Source organism: Squalius cephalus, assembly GCF_949319135.1.
Source record: "Squalius cephalus genome assembly, chromosome: 25".
NCBI classification, from domain to species: domain Eukaryota; kingdom Metazoa; phylum Chordata; class Actinopteri; order Cypriniformes; family Leuciscidae; genus Squalius; species Squalius cephalus.
Genome location: NC_137146.1, coordinates 21,000,564 through 21,021,744, shown reverse-complemented (window position 1 = coordinate 21,021,744; position 21,181 = coordinate 21,000,564). Strand labels below are relative to the sequence as shown.

The 21,181-nt window shown below is 36.1% G+C and overlaps 1 protein-coding gene across 7 annotated transcripts; it reads right to left on the bottom strand.

The window, feature by feature from the left end:
- Positions 1 to 8,096: 8,096 nt before the first annotated feature.
- Positions 8,097 to 19,802, bottom strand: tfap2a (transcription factor AP-2 alpha). 7 transcript variants are annotated; one of them, XM_079863410.1, is made up of 8 exons: positions 19,743 to 19,785; positions 19,608 to 19,655; positions 15,265 to 15,684; positions 14,114 to 14,165; positions 12,419 to 12,647; positions 11,628 to 11,746; positions 10,104 to 10,245; positions 8,097 to 9,419 (listed from the first exon to the last, which is right to left on the bottom strand). In XM_079863410.1, the coding sequence occupies exons 1-8, from the start codon at positions 19,776 to 19,778 to the stop codon at positions 9,131 to 9,133; spliced, it is 1,335 nt and encodes a 444-aa protein (XP_079719536.1). In that variant the 5' UTR covers positions 19,779 to 19,785; the 3' UTR covers positions 8,097 to 9,130. The 7 variants fall into 7 exon arrangements, with proteins under 7 accessions (XP_079719536.1, XP_079719541.1, XP_079719539.1 ...); XM_079863415.1 differs by lacking the exons at positions 19,608 to 19,655; positions 19,743 to 19,785 and adding exons at positions 16,188 to 16,214; positions 17,853 to 17,973; XM_079863413.1 differs by lacking the exon at positions 19,608 to 19,655 and having other exon boundaries at positions 19,743 to 19,802.
- Positions 19,803 to 21,181: the final 1,379 nt, after the last annotated feature.

The following is a 21,181-nucleotide window of genomic DNA, read 5'->3' as shown; positions in this document are numbered from 1 at the left end:
GAGTCCCCATCACTGCTGATCTGATCCACTCAATCAAATGTGTTAAGTCATAATTAACCCCAGCTCCCGTTGCTCTAATTGAAGCCTATTAGATGGCACGTGATGCCGGCACAAACGGAGGAGGAGACCAACAGCCGTTGGATTGGTAAGCAAAGTACAGCGACACCTCACACAGTGAGCAACTAACACTTAATTATCAATGAGCTTTTCTCAGCTCTGTACTCTTCTTTCGTTCTCTCTTTCTCTCTCTCCTGCTGCTATCGGGCCTCAGGCTCTACAAGTAAAGAACTACTTTAATGAAACTTGTGTTAAACACAGTCAAGGATGAGATATTTATTGTGCATTTGACAATAAACATCAGTGAGGGAAGTGACAGTGCAACTGTCTTTGAAGCTATTTTGTTATGTTTGCACGATCATCCATTCTTATTTGGTCGTTTCTATACCCAGTTAAGAGCCTTAAGCTGATAAAATGACAAATCACAATTACGTATTGTATGTTGAATCATGGCCTGCAAGTTACCAAGCATGCCCTGGCCATCTTTCTGATGAAATGATGGCTCATCAACAAGACTTAAACCAATATGATAATAAAATCTAACCAACTAAACCAAGCCCTAATGTAACTGAAAATAATAGTTGACAGAATATACTTTTTTTAACTATCCTGAGATATCTGTGATTCTTTTAGTCATTCTTATCATTATAAGCTGAACAATTTCAGTGTTTCATGCAGCAAAGATGATGCAATAGATGAGATGTGGGTTAAATGGGAATTGTTGGGAAATACCTTCACTGACTCAGGATAGTTTCTTAGCGTCTTCTGTTCATGCCCTAAAAGAGTTCTGGCAAAATAGCAAGAATTAGGAGAAACACACTGACACATAAAATGAATTTGAAATCGTTTGCAATGTTATTGCAACAGTTCTGTATTTGACCATGTTTTTATAATTAGTTATCTGAGTAGGTCCCTACTCTCAGGAATCACCCCAAACCAAAATAAAATTGTTACCTTGATTGTGACCTCTGGCTAGATTGTGGAACACCACAGGAGAAGTGATCAGTTGTGCTGCATGATGGTGCATTAAACCATTTCACCCTCATTGATAGGTCAACATTCCTGGAAGCAGAAATGTTTTTTTTTATTTTTTTATTTTTTTTTTTATTATAATAATAATAATAATAATAATAATCATCATAATAATAATAAATATGTGTGCAAAAGAAAGAAAGGAAAAAAATTACATGCCCATGTTCTCTCCAAATGCTGCCATGTCTGATAAAAGAGGAAAAGAAAGGGGTCGGGTAATGCAGTCTTTTCATGGTGCTGTAAACTCTCTGGACATATTTTAGAAGAACTTATTTTAAACCCTGGTGTTTTCTTGTAAAATTATTTTTGTCTTGCAAATCGGTGAGGATGAATGAACCGCTTTCAAAAATGTTTGGGAATTAAGCATTTCAAGTCTTTTTAACAAGTCTTTTCTCCAAGTATTGTAAAGCGGATTTGAAGCCTTCTCTATCGCAACATTGCACAAAAAAATTGAGACAACAGACTCTGTTTCAGCATATTCTTCTGAGAAGGTTTACATTTTGATCATGACCTCTACAAACAGAATACCTACCAATGAGTCAGACATCCTATTTACTTCACAATACACTATAATGTAAAAGCATGTTTTAAAATGCAATTTTCAAAGGGCTTTCGTCACAAACAATACATAGCCTATGTGTTTCGGTTTTAAAAACATCGGTGAAACGTCGAAATGGTGCCACACTGTTTGCACGTGGCATTAGGTGTTTCAAATTCAGTTAGGCTATAATTTACGGTTTTCAAACAAGTAATGTTGAATTTGACTAATTGGATAATTGGTCAAGTGTGCCTGATGGTTTCTTTCTACTTAATTGTCTGGAGAAAAGTAAAATCACGGTTGCTCTTCTCAGTTTTAGCCAAAAAAATAAATTGTTCGTAAAGAAAAAAATTCAATAAAACAGTGTACACACACACACACACACACACACACATATGAAAGTATTTGTTATAACAATTTCTCCAAATACTCTAATTTAAGATTCGCATTTGTGCAGTAGGCTACTCTCTGTGATGTTTGTATAAATAAATATATCCGGTAGAGGTGCAATAAGCCAAACTGAGTGCTCTGTGTATTGTGGGGTGGGGGGATGAAGAGAGCAACACAAGTGATCTGGCGAGCCCGTGTGTGTTTAAGTCGTTTATCAGGGTCGGGCACTTGTGCTGCCTGCAGCTATGAGTCGCCTGAAGGAAGATTCAGACCATCATCATCAAACTTCATCATAACAGCACAGCTGCGCTCTGATGGAACAGATAGAGTCACATGAAATAGTGTTCTTCTTTAGTGTGAAATTATCACGTCTATTAATTCAGTCTCTCTCTATCTCTCTCTTCTCTGTCACCTATGCATGAAAACATGCGATTCCCAAGCAAATGGACCGTTGTACTTACTTTTTCATCGTTGATTCAAAGAAAAAGTTTAAGACAGAGTATAAAAAATAAAAAATAATTTTAAAAAACAGCGTAGGCTACAACAAGTCGGGAAAACAGACAAAAAATGACAAATTGCACCAAGAAATCTTTATATGTAGACAATAGACGTTAGACATATTTATATTCGTATTATTTAGCAGGCTTAGTATCAGTTATTAGTTACACAGTATGTAATGCAGGTAACTCATAGCCTAGCTACAATTTAATAACTTGTAAGTACATTTAAATGCACAATTAAATACCTAATATAAAGTTGGTCATTATTATTATTATTATTATTATTATTATTATTATTATTATTATTATTATTAGTTATTATTGTGGGTAATCGATTGATTGTTTGATTTTAGAATTAGAATCGACGAGGAAGTGTGTACATTTTTGACTGTTTAACCCACGAGTCTAGGTTTTTTTTTAGGTCTGACCAATCAATGTTAAGGCTTTTTGTCTAAAAGTTGACGTCTCTTTATCGGGTACATTTATTGTATAAATCACTCGTATTTTTCGTATTCTTATACTCTTATTTCTTTTTATACAACGGAACCCCCACTGCATAGCCCCTGACCTTATAGGCTACCAAACGTGTCATTATTTTGACAATCAACATTCGATTTCTGAAGAACAATATTGCATTGATATGAGATTTTTTACTCATTCATGAAAATTCACGACAGAAGTGAATTGCCTATTTGGTGCCAACTGCCAATTTTATGCTATTTTATTCAATTTTTTTTTTTTTTTTTTTTTTTTTTTTTTTTTTTTTTGTAAATGTAGGCCTATGTAGCCTAATCGTTTGTTCAATGTAAAACATTTCGTTCAACTAAATATGTTGTTATATCTAAATTAAATATTTAATTCGAGTCAATAGCCTAATATATAGACTAGTTGCCTATCATTAAAGGGTCAAATCAAGAAATAGCCACTAAACACAGCGGGCTGTTAGTGTCGGCTTTTGTCACAAGATTTGGCTTTTGATAATTTCACAGTTATTTGATCATTTGACACGTCGATGAAATTGACCCCGTGAGGCATCACTTTGACAGAATATCCTACATCCGGATGAGCAACGCTATGAATACAACTCTAACCAACAAGGAAATACAAACAAGCATATGAAAAATAAGATACAATAATGAGACTGCAGGTCCCTTCATATACGCAATGTACATGTTCTTGGTGAAGCGTGAAGCGGTTTGTTAATGTTCACATCATTGGCGAGGTTCTGAGGTTTGATAAAAAGAGACAGCCCTCAAAAGAAGTTGATTGAAATGGCGTGTGCCTGGCTGACGGGAGCCAGAGCGGGACAAAGCCCTGCGAAAGCATGGCCACTCCAGCAATTATTCCTGCACGCTGAATTTGGATTAGTGCAATGGAAAGAAGCATATGTTTGGCCCGCGGCGACACTCCCCCCGGCTGACTTCAGAGAATGAGAGAGAGAGAGGGAGGCAGAAACTAGAATATCAACTATTTGTATGAAAAGGGCGAAACATAACATTCGTGGATGCTTTATTTTGGGGTGCGAATACTGTGTGAAGACCTTGGATGGAGGAGGTCAGAACTTGTAGTTTGATTCAGATTTTGATTAATGAAAAACATACAGAAGCATATGACACTGAATTGATGAGTTCCTTAGCTAGGCTAAACATTTAATCTTTTTCAACTGTCATATTTGCCTTTTTTATCTCGGTTTTTTATTTTATTTCACCCTTCATTTTATTTACTTATCTTTTTCTTTTTTTTTTTTTTTTTTTCTTTTTTTCAATTTCCTTCATTCATAAGGTTATAATTATAAACATAATGTCTTACAGATCAGACGGACAAAAAAAAAAAAAAAAAAAAAAATCTATTCTTGGAACATCAAGTAAAAATATCCATATAAGTCAACTCAGTATAGTTCTTTTCAGAACCTATTTTAAGAGTGTATATTTTAGATTTCTGTTCTGTAAGTACTCTACACCCTTTGGCAATAGAGTAAATGTTAACAATCAAGCAATGAAGCGCTGACTCTGAGAGGGATGGAGGGATGGATGGAAGGATGGGATGGGATGGGATGGGATGGGGGGGGGGGCTGTCTTGTAGAAGAGGTCTTGTAGAAGAGACCTTATTCTATATTTAAACGCAACGTTTCTGCATTCATAGAGGTGTCCCCTTATTTACAATAATCTGTTTATTCAAAGGCACTTAATGTTATCTAATCGATTACCTTATGTCCGAAGTAATAATGGGTGATTTGATGAAGCTTCTGACCTCTTTTGACATTATGGGGGCCCACTCTGTTTAGTCGGGAGGGGTCAGTTGAGGGGGTGATGAAGTTACGAGTCCAGCGCAATTAACCATTTTGCGCTCTATTGACAACTAGAATCACTTCATTCGATTGCGGACGTGTGTTATTTGTCTAGGCGCTTGCGTTTTTTGCTTTCTAAAGCAATAGTATCAGGGTTTAGATATGCAATCTGCGTGAGACAATATAGATTATAATAAGTCAAAATAAAGTTTGTTTGAATCACTGCCGTCATCACTTCTTTTCCATTTGTTTCATTATGTCTGTTATGTATAAGCGGTGACAATTTTATAGATCGCTTTGCATCCTCCATTTAAATGTATTAACGAAGGGGGAAAATATTACGGCGCATTGAGTGTATTATTCATAAAATAATATTAATTAAAAAAAAAAACTACAATATGCTCGATATGCTTCAGTTTAATCAGTTTCGCTTTATTCGTTATTCCCTCACAACAAGAGAGCATAATATAAAGTGATATTTCAATAAATGGCGAGTTTACTGATTGTGCACACCACGCTCTTTTGATCATCTTAACTTACTTCGTAGTCATTATTTCACTAGGGGGCAACGCTTATCAAACCAGCACATAGATCGCTCAATATTACGTAAACTTTCTTTACGGGAGCTGTTAAGTCCAGAGGTGCTGAACCAAGGCCAAAATCATCTTCAGTATCAAGGAGTTTGTCTCCCCAGCACGTGCGAAATTATTGCCAAAAAAAGGCTATCTGTAGATGCGTTGAATGTTATCAACGAATATGGCCACCAATGAATATGGTAAAAAAAAAATAAAAAAATATATATATATATATATATATATATATAGTTGTAAATGCACAACTACATGAATAACAACAACATCAAAAAAGCCCAAGATGAACGCATGTAATGAGATTATAAAGAGATACTTTGTGTATTCATACAAAGATACTTGTGTCTTCCAATGTGCAACATATGTGACCGTCATGCATCTAGATAAGGCTATAGGAGCATTTTTTTTTTAGTTTAGGAAGTAGTTATTGTAAAATGAATATTATTATTAAGAATAGCACATTTCATAACAAGACTGCAACTATGATTATCACAGGATGTCAACACAAAGTTTTAACTTATTACTTTCGTTTGTACTGAGATTGTTAAAGCAAGTTCATAATAAAACAAGAGTTGTAAAGAGTTAAAAGCAAATCCAAACGCGCCTGCGTAAATGTCTATCAAACCCAAACCCTCCAACACACATGCATAACATGGGGGGGGTTTGAGAACAGGCCTTCTACATGTCTGTACATTCTATTCTATTTTTTATTCGACAGAATTATTCAACAAATAAATTATTATTTTGGGTAAAATTACAAAAAACGACACATTTTAATTACTACAGACAAATTATATGTAATTGATATAGCTGGTGCGGGAGGTTATGTAGTGAATGAACCGAATTCAGCTGGGTATTGCAGTAAACTCCAATTTCACTAGCCTTCTCTGTGTTTTATATATTTTCATTTTGCTGCAAGGCATTATTGTGTTCAACTAGTTCAACTAAAAATAAATAAAAAATAGTAAATTACAAAGCTCACCATTTCAACGGACTACGCTCTCTGTGGTGATGTATACAAGCGATGTGTCATGTTTTTTATATATAAATTAATGCGAATTAACGGTCGTGCTTGTGTGGTATGAAAATGCTTTCTTTGTTTTGAAAAAAAAAAAAAAAAAAAAAAAAATTATATATATATATATATATATATATATATATATATATATATATATATATATATATATATATATATATATATTTAATATAATTATATTTAATCAATGACATTAGCGTTAATGACACAGATTCACGTGAAGGAATTCCTAATTCCGATGAATACGATTTAACATGATTGTGATTTCCCTTAAAATGACTATTCATGTGATTTTTTTTTTCTGCGCCTGAACAGGAGGAGCAGCCGGGTATCCTTTCTGGGAGAGCTTTTGTGCCCGAGGTTAGAATCCCACACACAATCTGAGAAGCAGCCAACAAAAACAGTCTTGACAGACAATGCCTCGCTTCACCTGCTGCTGCACTGTGCATTGCAATTATGCCAAGGACATGTACAGTTAGGCTTCGTTCATGTTATTTGAAAACAACTGCATCTGAGTAGAACAGACTGTCTGAGCACAGAAAGAAAAATGCCGATTTTTTTTTTCTTTTTTCTTTTTTCTTTTTTCTTAAACAAATAGCCACTATGGTGAAAATATTGTGCCGGCAATTCTTTCCTCAGTGCCATGACAGACATCTTACATGATCAGAATACATACAGAAAATCCAACAAGCCCTAATGGAGATTGATTTCCGGGTGCTATCAATAAACAATCAAACTCTATTTGAATCTGAGTTATGCAACGTAACCATGTGTGTTCTGGCATGACACTGTGCAAATGTTGCCTACCCAATGACTCAACGAAACTGGACGTGTAAAATTATGACATGGATGCTGATTTTCGTTTTAACGCCGAAGTGTCATGCCTACAATTTCGTTCAAACGATCTGTAAACTGATATCAGCAAGCCATGGATTTGCATTATAAAAACATAAAAATTGATCATAGCATAGCTGACAGTGTATTAGGAAAAATAAGGTGCACTGCGTCTACAAATAAAGTCATGGAAATGGCGACTGCACTAACCTTCAGCAGGATTCTTCATCTGACTGATTTAAAGAGCGCTCTAGCTTGAGGGCTAAATCTACACACATTCACTTCAAACACGAAAGAGAATTCATTGTTTTTTGAGTCATTTGGCTTGGCAAAAAAGCTCCCTGCCATATTTGAATGATCCTGTACTCTGAACTAAGAGTTGAAAGTAAGTTTTTTATTATTATTATTATTATTATTATACTTGAGGGAAACAATGGGTTCAACTGCTTATTGCATGGAGCAATCGTCAAGGGAGAGTTAAACTCAATTACAGTAACTGTGCTGAATAGAAGAGAGAGAGAAAGGGAGAGAGAGAGAGAGAGAGAGAGAGAGAGAGAGAGAGAGAGAGAGAGAGAGAGAGAGAGAGAGAGAGAGAGAGAGAGAGAGAGAGAGAGAGAGAGAGAGAGAGGGAGGGAGGAATGCATCGCAGCAAGCAGTGAATAAAAAGTAATGAATAAAAATCGACATGAAGCGTATCAAATATTTATTTTTTTCCTGGGCAACAAAGAACTATAATACATTGACAGGCATGGGAGCTATTGCCAGCACAGGTTTATACAATACAGATAAAACCGCCTCCAATTTAGACAGTGGACACACAAGATATCAGATGGTCCCAAATGTTGAATTTATTCGAAAGAAAAAAAAAAGAATTCATAAGACAATATCCATTTATTGCTCTTGTGGTGCTTTGAGGGAAGAACAAGAGGTGATTGGCACAACACATAAAAAGCTCGGATAAAAACAAGAAGATAGAAACACAAAACTAGCATCGGGGTCTCTGCAATTACCTTTTTCGATCTAAAACTGAATGGCATAAGTATAATATATAGAGAAATGGATGTTTATTTCTTTTCGATTTGTTCACTTGCTTCAATGTCGCCTCAACATGCTACAAGAGGGCTGAATTGAAATATCCCAGAGAAGAATACCCCAAATTTCTGTTTTCTAAGAACCATAAAACCACATGAAGAACTAAGCGAATATTTAAACCCACTAAAACAGGAGGCACCAGATAAATAAAAAAGAAGTTTGAACAGACGTACCATATTTACAATTCCCATTAAATTACACATAAATAAATATATACATACTTGAACACAGATTCCCTCATATAACCGTGAATCGTGTTAAATTTAAAGTTCAAGTTGGTCGCTTGGTCGAGTGAAAAGTCAGTTCTTGAAGTCATGGCATGGAGCTGTAGATCTTTTTTTTTTTTTTTTTTTTTTTTTTAAGTTTATTATTCACAATACTGATAGAAAATCTTCCTCTTTCAGCTTCTTGTTGTCACATGGCTACAATCGTAAATGGGGATACTGAGGGAAAATCGCTGAATTTCAGTCCGTTGAACTCATACAAAGTGAGTTTTATGAAAAGTCCTGCTGTTGCAGATCTGTACTCCTCTCATTGGCACACCGCTTTGTTTTGATTGACAGAAAAGCCTTGTCCGCGAATCCCAAAGTGAACTGCTTTTTTTTGTTTGTTTTTTGTTTTTTGTTTTTTTGTTTTTCATTATTACTATTTAAAAAATCAAAAATATTTCAAAATGTCAAGATCGGAAGATGGTCCGTTCAATTTTTCATCTTGATCTCTAGTGTGTTTGTTATGTATTTTGTCATATATCAATTGGGATGTGGTGGTTGGACATCACTTTCTGTGCTTCTCGTCTTTGTCACCTGCTTTTGACCCCGTCTCATTGTGGCTGTTGGGATTGTTGTTCAGGTACATTTTGTCCATGGCTTTAATGGCCTCCGTCAGATAGTTCTGCAGCGCCGTGAGGGCCGCGCACATGGCCGGAGTCCCGAATCCGTGAGAAATAAGACTGAAGTGGGTCAAACAGCTCTGAATCCCGGGCTCGAGAATGGGCTGCGGACGTGAATTCCCCAAGGGCGAGCGGTCTTGGGAGAGCAGGTCCGTGAACTCTTTGCAGATTTGTCTAGAAGGAGACACAATGTAGGATGCGTGTCAGGATGAAGCTAATTACAGCTGAAGGTGAAGTCAGAAATGTATTAGTAAGACTATGTGCTCCTTATGTGTCCCTTAATCAATGGCATACGTATTCCTTCTGACAGCAGCTCGTTGGGCAGAGTGGAATCAGAGCGATGGACAGTTTTAAAAGAGTGTCGCATACGTGAGTAATATGTCAACCGGATACGTGAGAATTGGATTTTTAGGCTCCATGCCATCTAAAGAAGAGCATCGCCTTTGTTGATATTTTTTTATTGTTATTCATCGTTATTTGTATGTATTATACACATATATATATATATATATATATATATATATATATATATATATATTTTTTTTTTTTTTTTTTTTTTTTACTTTTTATTTACTTTTCCATTTGTAGAACATCTATAAAACAATGTAAGGATGTAGCCTACAGGTTGCGAATATATAGTGCAAATATTTGTGTATTTTACGAAATCACTCGGCCTCAAAAAGAAGACATTGAATCCAGTCCTATTTATTAATATCTAGCCTACACAGATATTAGCAGCTCTGGGCTATCCAGCAGAAAGAAAACTCCAACAAATACATCACGACAATTAACGCAAAGAGACGCAATCCTAAAGAGATAACTGCGCTTTGACATCTGAATAGTGAGAATAGCACTTACTTCGATGCCAATAACATGTTTTTTCTTTGGACTTGTTCATTTGGGTCTGAATGCTGTCGGTTCACGTATTCAGCTACCGCCTTGGCTGGAAACTCAGTCTCACATACATAACCGAAATCTCTGGCCAGATGCACAGCTTCACCTAGAAGAAAACGAGAGTCAGTATTTATGTTACTGCAGTACAATGTAGAGTAATGAACAATTGTCATCTAATTAACGTTCTCGGCCAATGAGCAGGACATCGCTCTCTATCAATTCTGACATCATTAAAGCACCCTTATTTTCCATTACCTAGAAATTTGAATTTAGTCAAATACATGCGTCAGCATGCACATTCCTTCTGAGATTAACAGAACATTAGATAATAACTCCAAAAGATACTAGGCTATGTCATTGATTCGTGACCTTTTTGTCAATAGCCTATTAGAAGGATGTTTTATAGCCTATACGAAATAATTTTCAAAAGGCTAAAAGTAAACTTCCTTATACTTTAGTCATGTAAAATAGGTTACTCCGACTAGGTCTGTGTGTTTGATTTGATTTTTTTTCTCTCAAGTCTTTGGTTTAATTTCCTGAAACAGTTGGAATTTTACTGCGAGCCTTCCTGTCATAAGCCTAGAATCCGGAAGAACGCATGCGCCAATTAGCATCAAAGCTCAACTCTACTAAACTGCTTTCCATAAAATGGAGCAGATCATAAACAATAACAGCTCTTCAGAAAGCCAATGTCCTCCGACTAAATCAGCGTCTGCTTGCGTGTCCACCACCCCCACCCCTCACCCTTATCTCGCAGGAATCATACATTTCTTCAGGCTCATTACCATACAAGACTAAATTTCAATGAAGCACGATGAATATTACATTCAGTCTTCAGCGGCAATGATTAACAGGAACCAATGAACCGTCTCCAGCTTTCACCTTTAAAACCCATGGCATACCAAATATCACTGCACGGAATAATCACCTCCAACTTTGCAAGCAAAATGGATTTATTCAACAGCAATGGCATCTTCGCAGTGCAACATAATTAACTCATTTATATTTTATAATAGGCTTTCAACCTACAGGTCAACTGCATCAAGCCGACAAGGATAAAATCCACACATAATAATAACAATAATAATAATAATAATAATAATAATAATAATAATAATAACAACAACAACAATTTTCGGCTGTATGCCTTATATCCAGCAACTGCACAAAAGAAAATGTCATAAAACAACACTGCTAACATGGCACAAAATAGGCCCCAAAGACACTCGAATCCACACCATGCTCAAATTTAAAGACAAGTGGTCCTGTTGAAAGGGAGAGAGAGAGAGATTCCTGTAATCCCACAAAAAAAAAAAAAGGTATTTCCGAATAATATCTCCTGATTCCATTCTCTTTTCTTATATCCTTCATCATTGTTGCTTGCAAGACAAACTCTCTATTTCACGGATGAATGAAAATGCTGATTTGGAATGAAAGCTGCATTAAGCACCTGCTTTATTAAAAATATATATTTATCAGGAAACTTACCTTCCACCAGTGACGTCAGGAGGGTAACGTTGGCAGCTTTGCGTCTCCCTGCTGGTAGATTTAATCCGATTTTATCTAGTTTTTCTCTTAAAGATCTTCCGCCATTTTTAGATTTGGCCCTTTGAAATAAATGACAAAAAATAAATAGGCTATATATATATATATATATATATATATATATATATATATATATATATATATATATGTGTGTGTGTGTGTGTGTGTGTGTGTGTGTGTGTGTGTGTGTGTGTGTAGTTATTTATCTTACTGATATAGGCCTATGCTACATATTTTATATCATTATACACAGCTATATTTACGTATCAATTAAATTATAATTTATAATATTTCTATGCTATTTAAGACTGGAGCGCGCATGAACTTCAATAATTATAATACCAATAGCCTAATAATAATAGCCTAAGCAATCATGTGTCAAGAGCCATAATAACAGCTCTTTGAGTAACTTTTTATGCTAAAAGCAAGACCTCTTTTAAATACTTTGTTTTAGGGGCCTGCGATTGAATGTTTCAAAATTAAAAATCTTTTCAAATTAACAACAGTCTGTCATGTTACTATAGCCCACTGTAATCAATTGCCACACTAAGGAAGTGTCCATTAAATTGTCTTGCATTAAAGACATGACTGCATGAGCTCATTGCAATTGGGTAGGCCACAATATTTTGCCTATGTTGGGGTATGACGTCAAATGGCTACCATGTCTGTGAGTTTGGCGACGGAAAGCGCTTGATAATATATAATTACTGATATGCAATGGACGTCCAGCTCACCTCCTCAAGACCCCGCCGAGCAGGGAAGCGTTCAGGCACTCAGGCGGAGAAAGGCGTCTCTGCACCTCCGCTACTGTGACTTTGTACTTTGACGTTGAGCTGAGAAGAGACAGACGACCCGGAACCGAACAGAACACCTCGTTTGGGTTTACCACACCTCCAAAAAGCCCGTCCTTATTTATCGGTATGGCAGACACATTGCTGTTGTTCTTGGATATGGAAACAGGACCTTTGACAAAAAAAAACCAAAAAAAAAACCGAACATGATTAGGTCCCCCATTCGAGACTACAGCATCAACCAAATGGAAAAAGATGAATTACTATGCAGCAGGCAGCCTTTGAGTAAGATTAGACATATGCGTTTATATGCACATCATCTCGCACGCCTATGTGGAATCAAAGGCAGTATGGTCTTATCAGAGAGGAAGGAAAATAGATACCACAGCAATAGCTTTTCATTCAGCTCATGAATGTAACTGCTGGAATATGCCCCAAGTAATAAAGTGGCCCAGCCATCAAAATATTTCATATTATATCACAATAGTGACTCCACACCAAGCTCGGTGAAAATGACAGTTCAACATGCATGACATTTCTTCAAATTGTTCACTGTTTGGACATCATTAAACAAACTGATTAACGAAAAAAAAAAAAAAAAAAAAAAACCGAATACGGCATTATCCACGCAAATTTTGATCAACTTAAATCTATTGTTCCTATAACATATTGTATTATTATTAGGCTATTTAAATAATAATAATAATAATAATAATAATAATAATAATAATAATAATAATAATAATAATCCAATACCAATAGGCTACAATACAATACTTAGGCTACGACAAATAAAAATGTGTATTATTTCTCTTAATTCCAAATTAGTTTCAAGCGTTAAACAGTCCCTAACAACGCCACACAGCGCCATGATACCCACAAATCCAAATAGGCTGCTCAGACTCACACACGAGCGCTTACAAATAAGTGTTCCGGCCTAAATCCTGCTTCAGCGCCCGTTGTTACTTGTGCTAGCCGGAAACAAAAGCACAGGCACTTTTGGATAGATCAGTGGTGACATTAATAGCTCAGGGGAGACTAATAGAGACAAGAGGAGTTAAACGAACCCGTGAGATCGCAATTATTACGTGTATGTGCGATGAGTATTTTTGTGGATTTATGCATGGTGCATCAAATTTAACATGTCAAAGCTTTCACATTGTTAAGAAGAAAATCATATCACTGTAACGAAAACAACTCGATCCAACACTCATTCTCCTGCAGCCCACATTGACCAAACTGCGATGATCCAAACGAAACAAAGAGGGACGTAATTGCAAAAAATGACTAAAGTGAAAATTATACAGCCGGCCTTTGTTAAATCTGTTTAAAGAAAGGCGTTTCATAAACGAAGCCTCTATACACTCGTTTCTCGCGTCATCTTTGAATGAGACATTTAGCAAATTTCATTAGAGGCTACCGTTTTAAATGTGACTAAGCTAAGCCAAGCACCGTCATAATAACAGAGACAATAGTGTCCGCTGTGGAACACTTTGTTGAAATGGTTTGTGCCTTATCGCCAGGCTATCTCAGGGCCTACAAATTAACCCGATCCGTCTCCCAGCAAGCACGGGTAGTCTTTACGAGCGGAGAGCTGCTAGTTGAACCACGTACGGCATTAGAGAGGAAATTGCTTACCTTTCTTGATTACAGTTTGGTCTGGGATGTGAATTCCTTGATCATCAACATGCTGCAAAGATCAAAAAGCATATTAATAATGATCGGAAGTTTGAAAACATAGTACTTTATTTATTTATTTAATTAATTTATTTTATTTTTGCAAACGAAATTAAATGCAGCCCAAAGAGAAAAATTGCACAAACGCTTTACATAGTAATTTCATCACTATAAACTGCATCTTTAAAGAAAGTAGGCCTATAGATCTTTGACCTATTAGTCTGTACGGTCAGCATGCGCCACTTGAAATAATAAAAGTTTAAACGATGCTGTGTTATATCATAAAATATAATAATAGCAAATATATTTACTTCAATTTTATCTACCAAGAAAATGAAAAAGAAAACATGCAGTTGCGGTGGAAGAGGGGATTTTGTCTAGGCTCGATTCGTGAGATCTCTTCAGCAGGCACACTGCAATCAAATTACTTATGAAAAGGAGGGCAGCCAAGAATCACGTCCAAAAATGACAGACAATATTAATCAAAAAGCTCAGCACACCGCTCACTTTGTGTTGCTGGGATGAACAACAGTGAAGAGAAGAAATCCAGTAAATAATTAATGAAAAATGTGATTGTCTTTTGTCATAAATTGTCTTTATATTATTTATTTTTAATTACTCGCGGTGTCGTTCAAAAAATATAATTTTACATAAATATTTCATTTATTTTCTAAACTGTTTCTTCACACAACATGGCATGGCATCATAGACTTGGCATGGCATCATAGACTTAAAAAAAAAAAAATAATAATAAAAAAAAAAAAATATATATATATATATATATATATATATATATATATATATATATATATATATATATATATATATATATATATATATATCACCATTACCTGCAAATTCAGGCTAAAAATATTACATTCAAACACCATTTTAAAAAAACAAACATTTTTTTTTACCAAGTTACTGTGACAAAAACCGTTGTTACACATAACCATAATATTTTCAATAAAACAGCTACAACTTAAATATGTGACCCAGTATTAGACTTCTCGATATTATTCTAATTGCACCATGCAGCAGCAAATCTGTATAATAGAGGTTGCATATGCACAACATGTGTTATATTATAAGATTTCAGCTTTTCTCCTCACCTGAACATCTTCTAAAGAGTGAGGTATTCCATGGATAGGGATTGAATCCGTGAGTCCAGTATCAAGGCCGTGACCCGAGGGAAGTAGCACTTCTCTGCGGTACTCTCGGCACAGCTGATGCGGTAACCCGCGGTGTTGGTGGAGCAGGCTGCTCTCCTGACTCTGCCGCTGGCCGGGCCAGCCCGGGTGCTGTGGCTGCGGCTGGGCGTGCAGAGAGTTGATGGAGTACGGGTCGTTAACATGAGAGTAAGGATCCTGAGACTGTGGGTAGATGGGTTGGTAGGGTGGCGGAAAGTATGGCGGCTGGAAGTCTGAGTTGGGCGTGTGAGAGAGCGGAGGAGCGCTGGTGTACGGAGACTGGCCCACGCTTCCTAGCTGGGGTAACCGGGCTGTGCCATTGCTGGTCCCGTCATGGCGATCCTTAGGAGAGAGAGAACGATACAGTGCTATTTTAGTGCTGTTTTATATTTTTTTCTTTTCTTTCTATTTTTCTTTTTATTTATTTTTAAGGAGAGAAAAAAAATAACCAGAAGTGATTTGTAATCGCATTTAGGAAGTAATTTGTTATTTCAACAGAAAACTGATCAAGCTTTTGATTCGGTCAAGAACAACAATAATACAACAACACTACATTATAATTATAATTACACCCCCACGACTATCATAATACATGTTATTCTACATTAAAATGTACATCAATAATTTGTTATCATTTAGCAATTAAAAATTCGACTGAGATGCAAAGAAAAATAACCAGAGCTCACATCAAGTATAAAGTCTTTGTAATAGCATTTGATGCTACCAAGAACAGCTTGCATGATGGAACAGACAAAACGATAGGATTAAAAAAAAAAAAAAAAAAAACAATCGGAGAGTAAATGTTGAGCGCAGTCTTCAGATCTTTACTCCCGACAGTCACTCACCATCGCGGAAAAACTGTGCACTAACATCTGCGAAGATTCTCGAGGACTTCAAAAGGCAAGAATTTCAGAAGGACAAAACGAAAATGAACGTGCAAATTAAATCAAGCCAATAATAATTGTAGAGCGAGGTGGCGGTGGCCGGCGTTCAAATAAAGCAATAATCCATCACAATCTGGGTAAATTCCCAATGTTCTTCATCTGCTCTTTAGATGCAATGCTTTTTCTCTAAAGTTTCTTAGATCCCCTTGGCGTCTCCCGGCTCTGTCAGTGAGCTGTTCCCTCGCTTGAGCTCATGTTAGCACAGATCTGCCTCTTCCCTGCACTCCTAATAGTAGATATTCATGACTATTAATATTACACGAATACCTAATAAGAGAAGAATGGTCGGAAATCGAGCGTGAAGCGAGGAAGCAACTCAAGGCAGACTGCACTAAATGACGTCCATTGAATGAGGAATCAGTATATCTAATCAGAGATGAGGAGAGAGAGAGAGTGAGTGGGAGAGAGAGGGAGAGAGAGACAAAAAGAGGGACATTCTCCTGCGTCTGACGAATCAGAGAGAGGGGGGAACATTTTAAAAGGTTCGAGGGCAAGCAAAAGTGAAAGAAAGACAGAACGAGGGGGAAGAACACAAGGAAGGAAACAATGTGCACCTCTGATTCTGGTGAAAATCCAGCGAACGCAGAGTGCATCTGGCCTGGCACATTTTTACTGTTCACTGGATGCTCGTCTACCTCATTATTTTTCACATTAGTCCTCATATTCTCGTTCTCCATGGCCCACTAGAATCCCTCACCAGGATTTTAACCACGGCCGAGACACATCAACACACGCCGATGCAGCTTAACTCACCGCAAGAGCATTTATATTCAACAAACTTTACGCGTGTCAACTCATACACATTTTCATATCATGCGCGATTATTATGAAACCGAATGTAATTATTATAGGCTACAATCAACTCGATTCTACGCGCTGAAAGAAACTAATAAGGACGCGCGGAGTGCAGAGGTTCTTTCCTGATCATGGCGTGTGTGATTCTCCAGAAACGAGCGAAAACACGTTTTACTGGCTTCGCCACTCCAAAAACTACTCCCATATATTACTGCATCCACCACAAACACATCGTGCTAAATAAAGGGGGGAAACATAAAATAAACTTAAAGAAAAAAATAAAAATAAAAACAATTTGACAAACACATTTATTTTAAAACTAATTTAACCACTGCAACCTTTTTTTTTTCTTCTTTTTTTTTTTACCAAACCTATGTTTGGTAGCCTACGTATGTTTGTAAGTCTTTTTTTTTTTTTTTTTTTTTTTCATATACACACATTTCGATCTCACGAATGATCCATTTTAATGATCCATTTTTGTTCTATAGAAATTCTACTGGTAATGAATGGGAGATATGTTTATTATTATTATTATTATTATAATAATAATTATTATTATTATTGTTGTTGTTGTTTTATTACTATGTTGGAAAAAAGTTACATGTGTTCTGGATCATGCAGTATTTTATTAAGTGTTAAATAAAATGGTACATACAGCAAGCCAGTTTAAAAAAATTAAATTAAAACTAACTGAGTGAAAAGTTAAACCGTTCAGAATTTTGGTAAATATCATGCAACATTTTGTATTAAAATCCTGGATAAGCCGCTTACCTCGCAGTCTTCATATTTAATATTATCAGTTAATTTCCAAAGCATTTTCATTGGTTGTGGATAGAGTGAATTGCGTCTTCGCTTGAGTTTGACACAGTGCACAAGGCTCGAGCTGCGCGCTCAGATCTCCCTCTAATGGTGAAAGAGAGAGACTCGAGCGCTACTGTAATAACCCTCATTAGCATATCAAGAGACCAAAGCCAATGAATATACACAGGTAGAACCTGCAAAGAGAATTCAGTAAGAATACCTTTACTGAGTTTCATGTGTATTTCAAAAGGGAGCAGTAGCCTAAATGCAAGGGTTGATATCACTGGTGAAGGAGGACTTCACCTTTTCATTTGTATTAATCATCTAGTTGAATTTATTCAGAGTGGAATTAATAGGCCAAGTATAACCTGAACCAAGAAAAAAAAAACACACAAAAAAACAGTTTTTATCATAGACCAGATTCTTTGCATATACACGCATTTTTCAAAAAGTTGTAAGCGTTTGAATCTACAACCCAAGAGCAGCCTGTACAATATATTTTAAACAATGCTAAACTACTGCAGCATGCACGTGCTTCAGTGGGCAAACACTGCTTCCAGTCTGACAATTGTAAACTGTTGTTTTAGTCCTATAGTGAGCCCGGTCCTGTAAAATACTCTCAACACTGTTATGCAAAGAAAAGGTCGATTCTTCAGTAGGTATACACCTATTTAGAACGTGTAACGGCGCAATTTGATAAATGTAAATAATTAACACAACAACATGGCTTGTTAAATGTGAATGAGGTCGGGAGACAGGTCGCCGACTCTAAGGCGTTGTCTCTCCCTTATCTCCATTACCATTTTTGGTGGGGTGAGTCCAGTTGTCATTAATGAGAGGCCGAAAGAAACTAAGACACAATGACGATTAAGAGGGAGAGAAACGCGCAATAGAAATGGATGGGTGTGCTGCTTTGTTGTTCGCTGCTTATTGATTAGGGGTCCGCATCAATGAAACCAATCGCACAAAAGAAAAGCAAAACTAGACTTCATTCTTTAACACTATTTGGCAATCTTCACTGTGCGAAAATTGTCCATTCACAATAGACTAGCCTATTTGTGTCTAAATAAACCTAGTCTGTCAGTTATTTACGGCGCTATATTCACATATTAAATCACCGAATCACAATTATTTTTTGATTTTCACTTTTGTTTGTGTATTATTATTTTTTAGCCTACTTTTTGTCATAATGGACCACATCGACTTAAGGGTCGTGTGTGACACAAAAGACACATGGGAAAACAGTGGAGGGAAAGTTTGTAAAGAAAATAATAAAAAGCCTACATTCATTCTTTCCCGTTTATGTTAGCCTACTATAGGAAATGCTGCACAGAATGAAATTGCAATATCTGAAATCAGTTAATAAAATCAAAACATTTAGGCTACACCAGGCAAAATAAAAGAACTATCCAATACATAGCAACCAATCTGGCCTATCTGACAAGTTACCTTAGGAGTTCCTCATTTTAGAGAACTCTGATCATAAGACTATTTCACCGTTGTTTCGCCATTGCCTTCACTCTCGCGGTTTCCTATCTGCGTGTTCTATCTATAGCATAAGCTTTTGTGGAGCATTTTATTTACAATGGTTAATGACCAATAGGCCTACTGACTGAAAACTTGTTGAAAAAGCTACTGTGGCGAAGACTTAATTCTAACCTATATATGGAAAAGTAAAAGCGAGCACCGCATCACCCTCATAGCCTTAAAAGGAAGAGATCTTACCTGCCAGTCTCCCATTTTGCCCATTAGTGACATTCTTGTGTCTTCTCTCTGAATGTGGTACATCACACCGTGTTATCTCATTGGGTCTTGTGTCCTTAAGCAAAATTCCACTTTACCTGAACAAAATCTACTCACCTGGCAATAAAAACAGAGGACCACCTCACGGCGCATGCGCTCTGCTACGGGCACGTGTAAGGTAACGACACCTGGAAAAGGTAAAAGCAAGGATTCCTGCTGCACATTAACAAGGAAGAGTGTGACTTTTTCACCTGCTTTTTTAAGTGACAAATTTTAAAACTAAATCTTGCTCAGGCAGCATGCATAAAATATAGGCTAGGCCTACCAGTGTGTTTTCAGAATGTATGCTATTAGATATTAGCAGTTACAGTAGCCTTAATGCGCCATTCATTATACCTAAAAGAAATAGTGTTTTATCCTTTAAATTGAATTGAATATATTTCATTAATATATATATATATATATATATATATATATATATATATATATATATATATATATATATACACACACTTTTTTGTCAGCTAATAAAACAAATATCACCCATATCACAAATATGACACTCAAGGAACGAATTTTAGGTTGTATTTTTTTATGTTTTTCAAATACAGAGCTCCTCGGTTGTAAGTGTCTGTGTGAATGAATGAACCAAAATCTTAAAAAAACTGCGCATCTCGGAGAGTGACTAATGCCAGATGAGAAATGAGCCTGAGTGCTGTAGCCTATATAGCCTAAATGATGGCACCCCCTATCGCTTTAGATGGGACTTTATTATTCTTTATTTTAACACCAGAAATACATCTATTAGTATAAGTATTATTATAGCACTAATTACTTAAATAAAGTGAAAGAAAAAGAGAAAAAAAGTGGACGCGGTCAAGTAATTTCAACACTTAAAGCACAAATAAATAATGTGCAAGTAGCCCATTTAGGAAAACAGTAGCCTATAGTAAAAAACAAACAAAAACCTTGTTTCCACTATTATATAGCCAATCTAAACCTCAACTTTTTCTAAAAAACTAAATGTCTTTCAAATAAGCTCCACAAATGCGGCTCCGTCACAAACACACACAAACACAAACACACAAAAAACCTGCTCCAAGTAGCTTCTCGTTTACATCCAAGACATCATTTAGTTATTTATTAATATCAATATTGACAAAACTACTGTATATTTCATTATAATCAAACCAGTTTATCGTTTAGTGCCCATCGTGAAATATGAGAGACATTTTCTTGACCAGACAATATTGTCAAATAGCCTAAATGTTCTCCCTCTAATTCATCTGATTATCTGGCGCCCTCTATTGGAGAACAGTCTGCAGAAGTCAGATCTTTCCCAAGTTCCACGTATCCACCTGTCCATCTCTTCGACCAGTTAAAATCCTTTACCCCTAATGACTAATTTGACCTTCTCTTTTATGACTCCATGAGAGCCTAAAAAAAGTTTACATTTTTTAAAAACTTGCCCTGATACCTATTTATGAGCATAGGCTACTTTAAATAAATATTGAAATCACAACTTTTAAATAAATAAACAAAATAAAATAAAACAT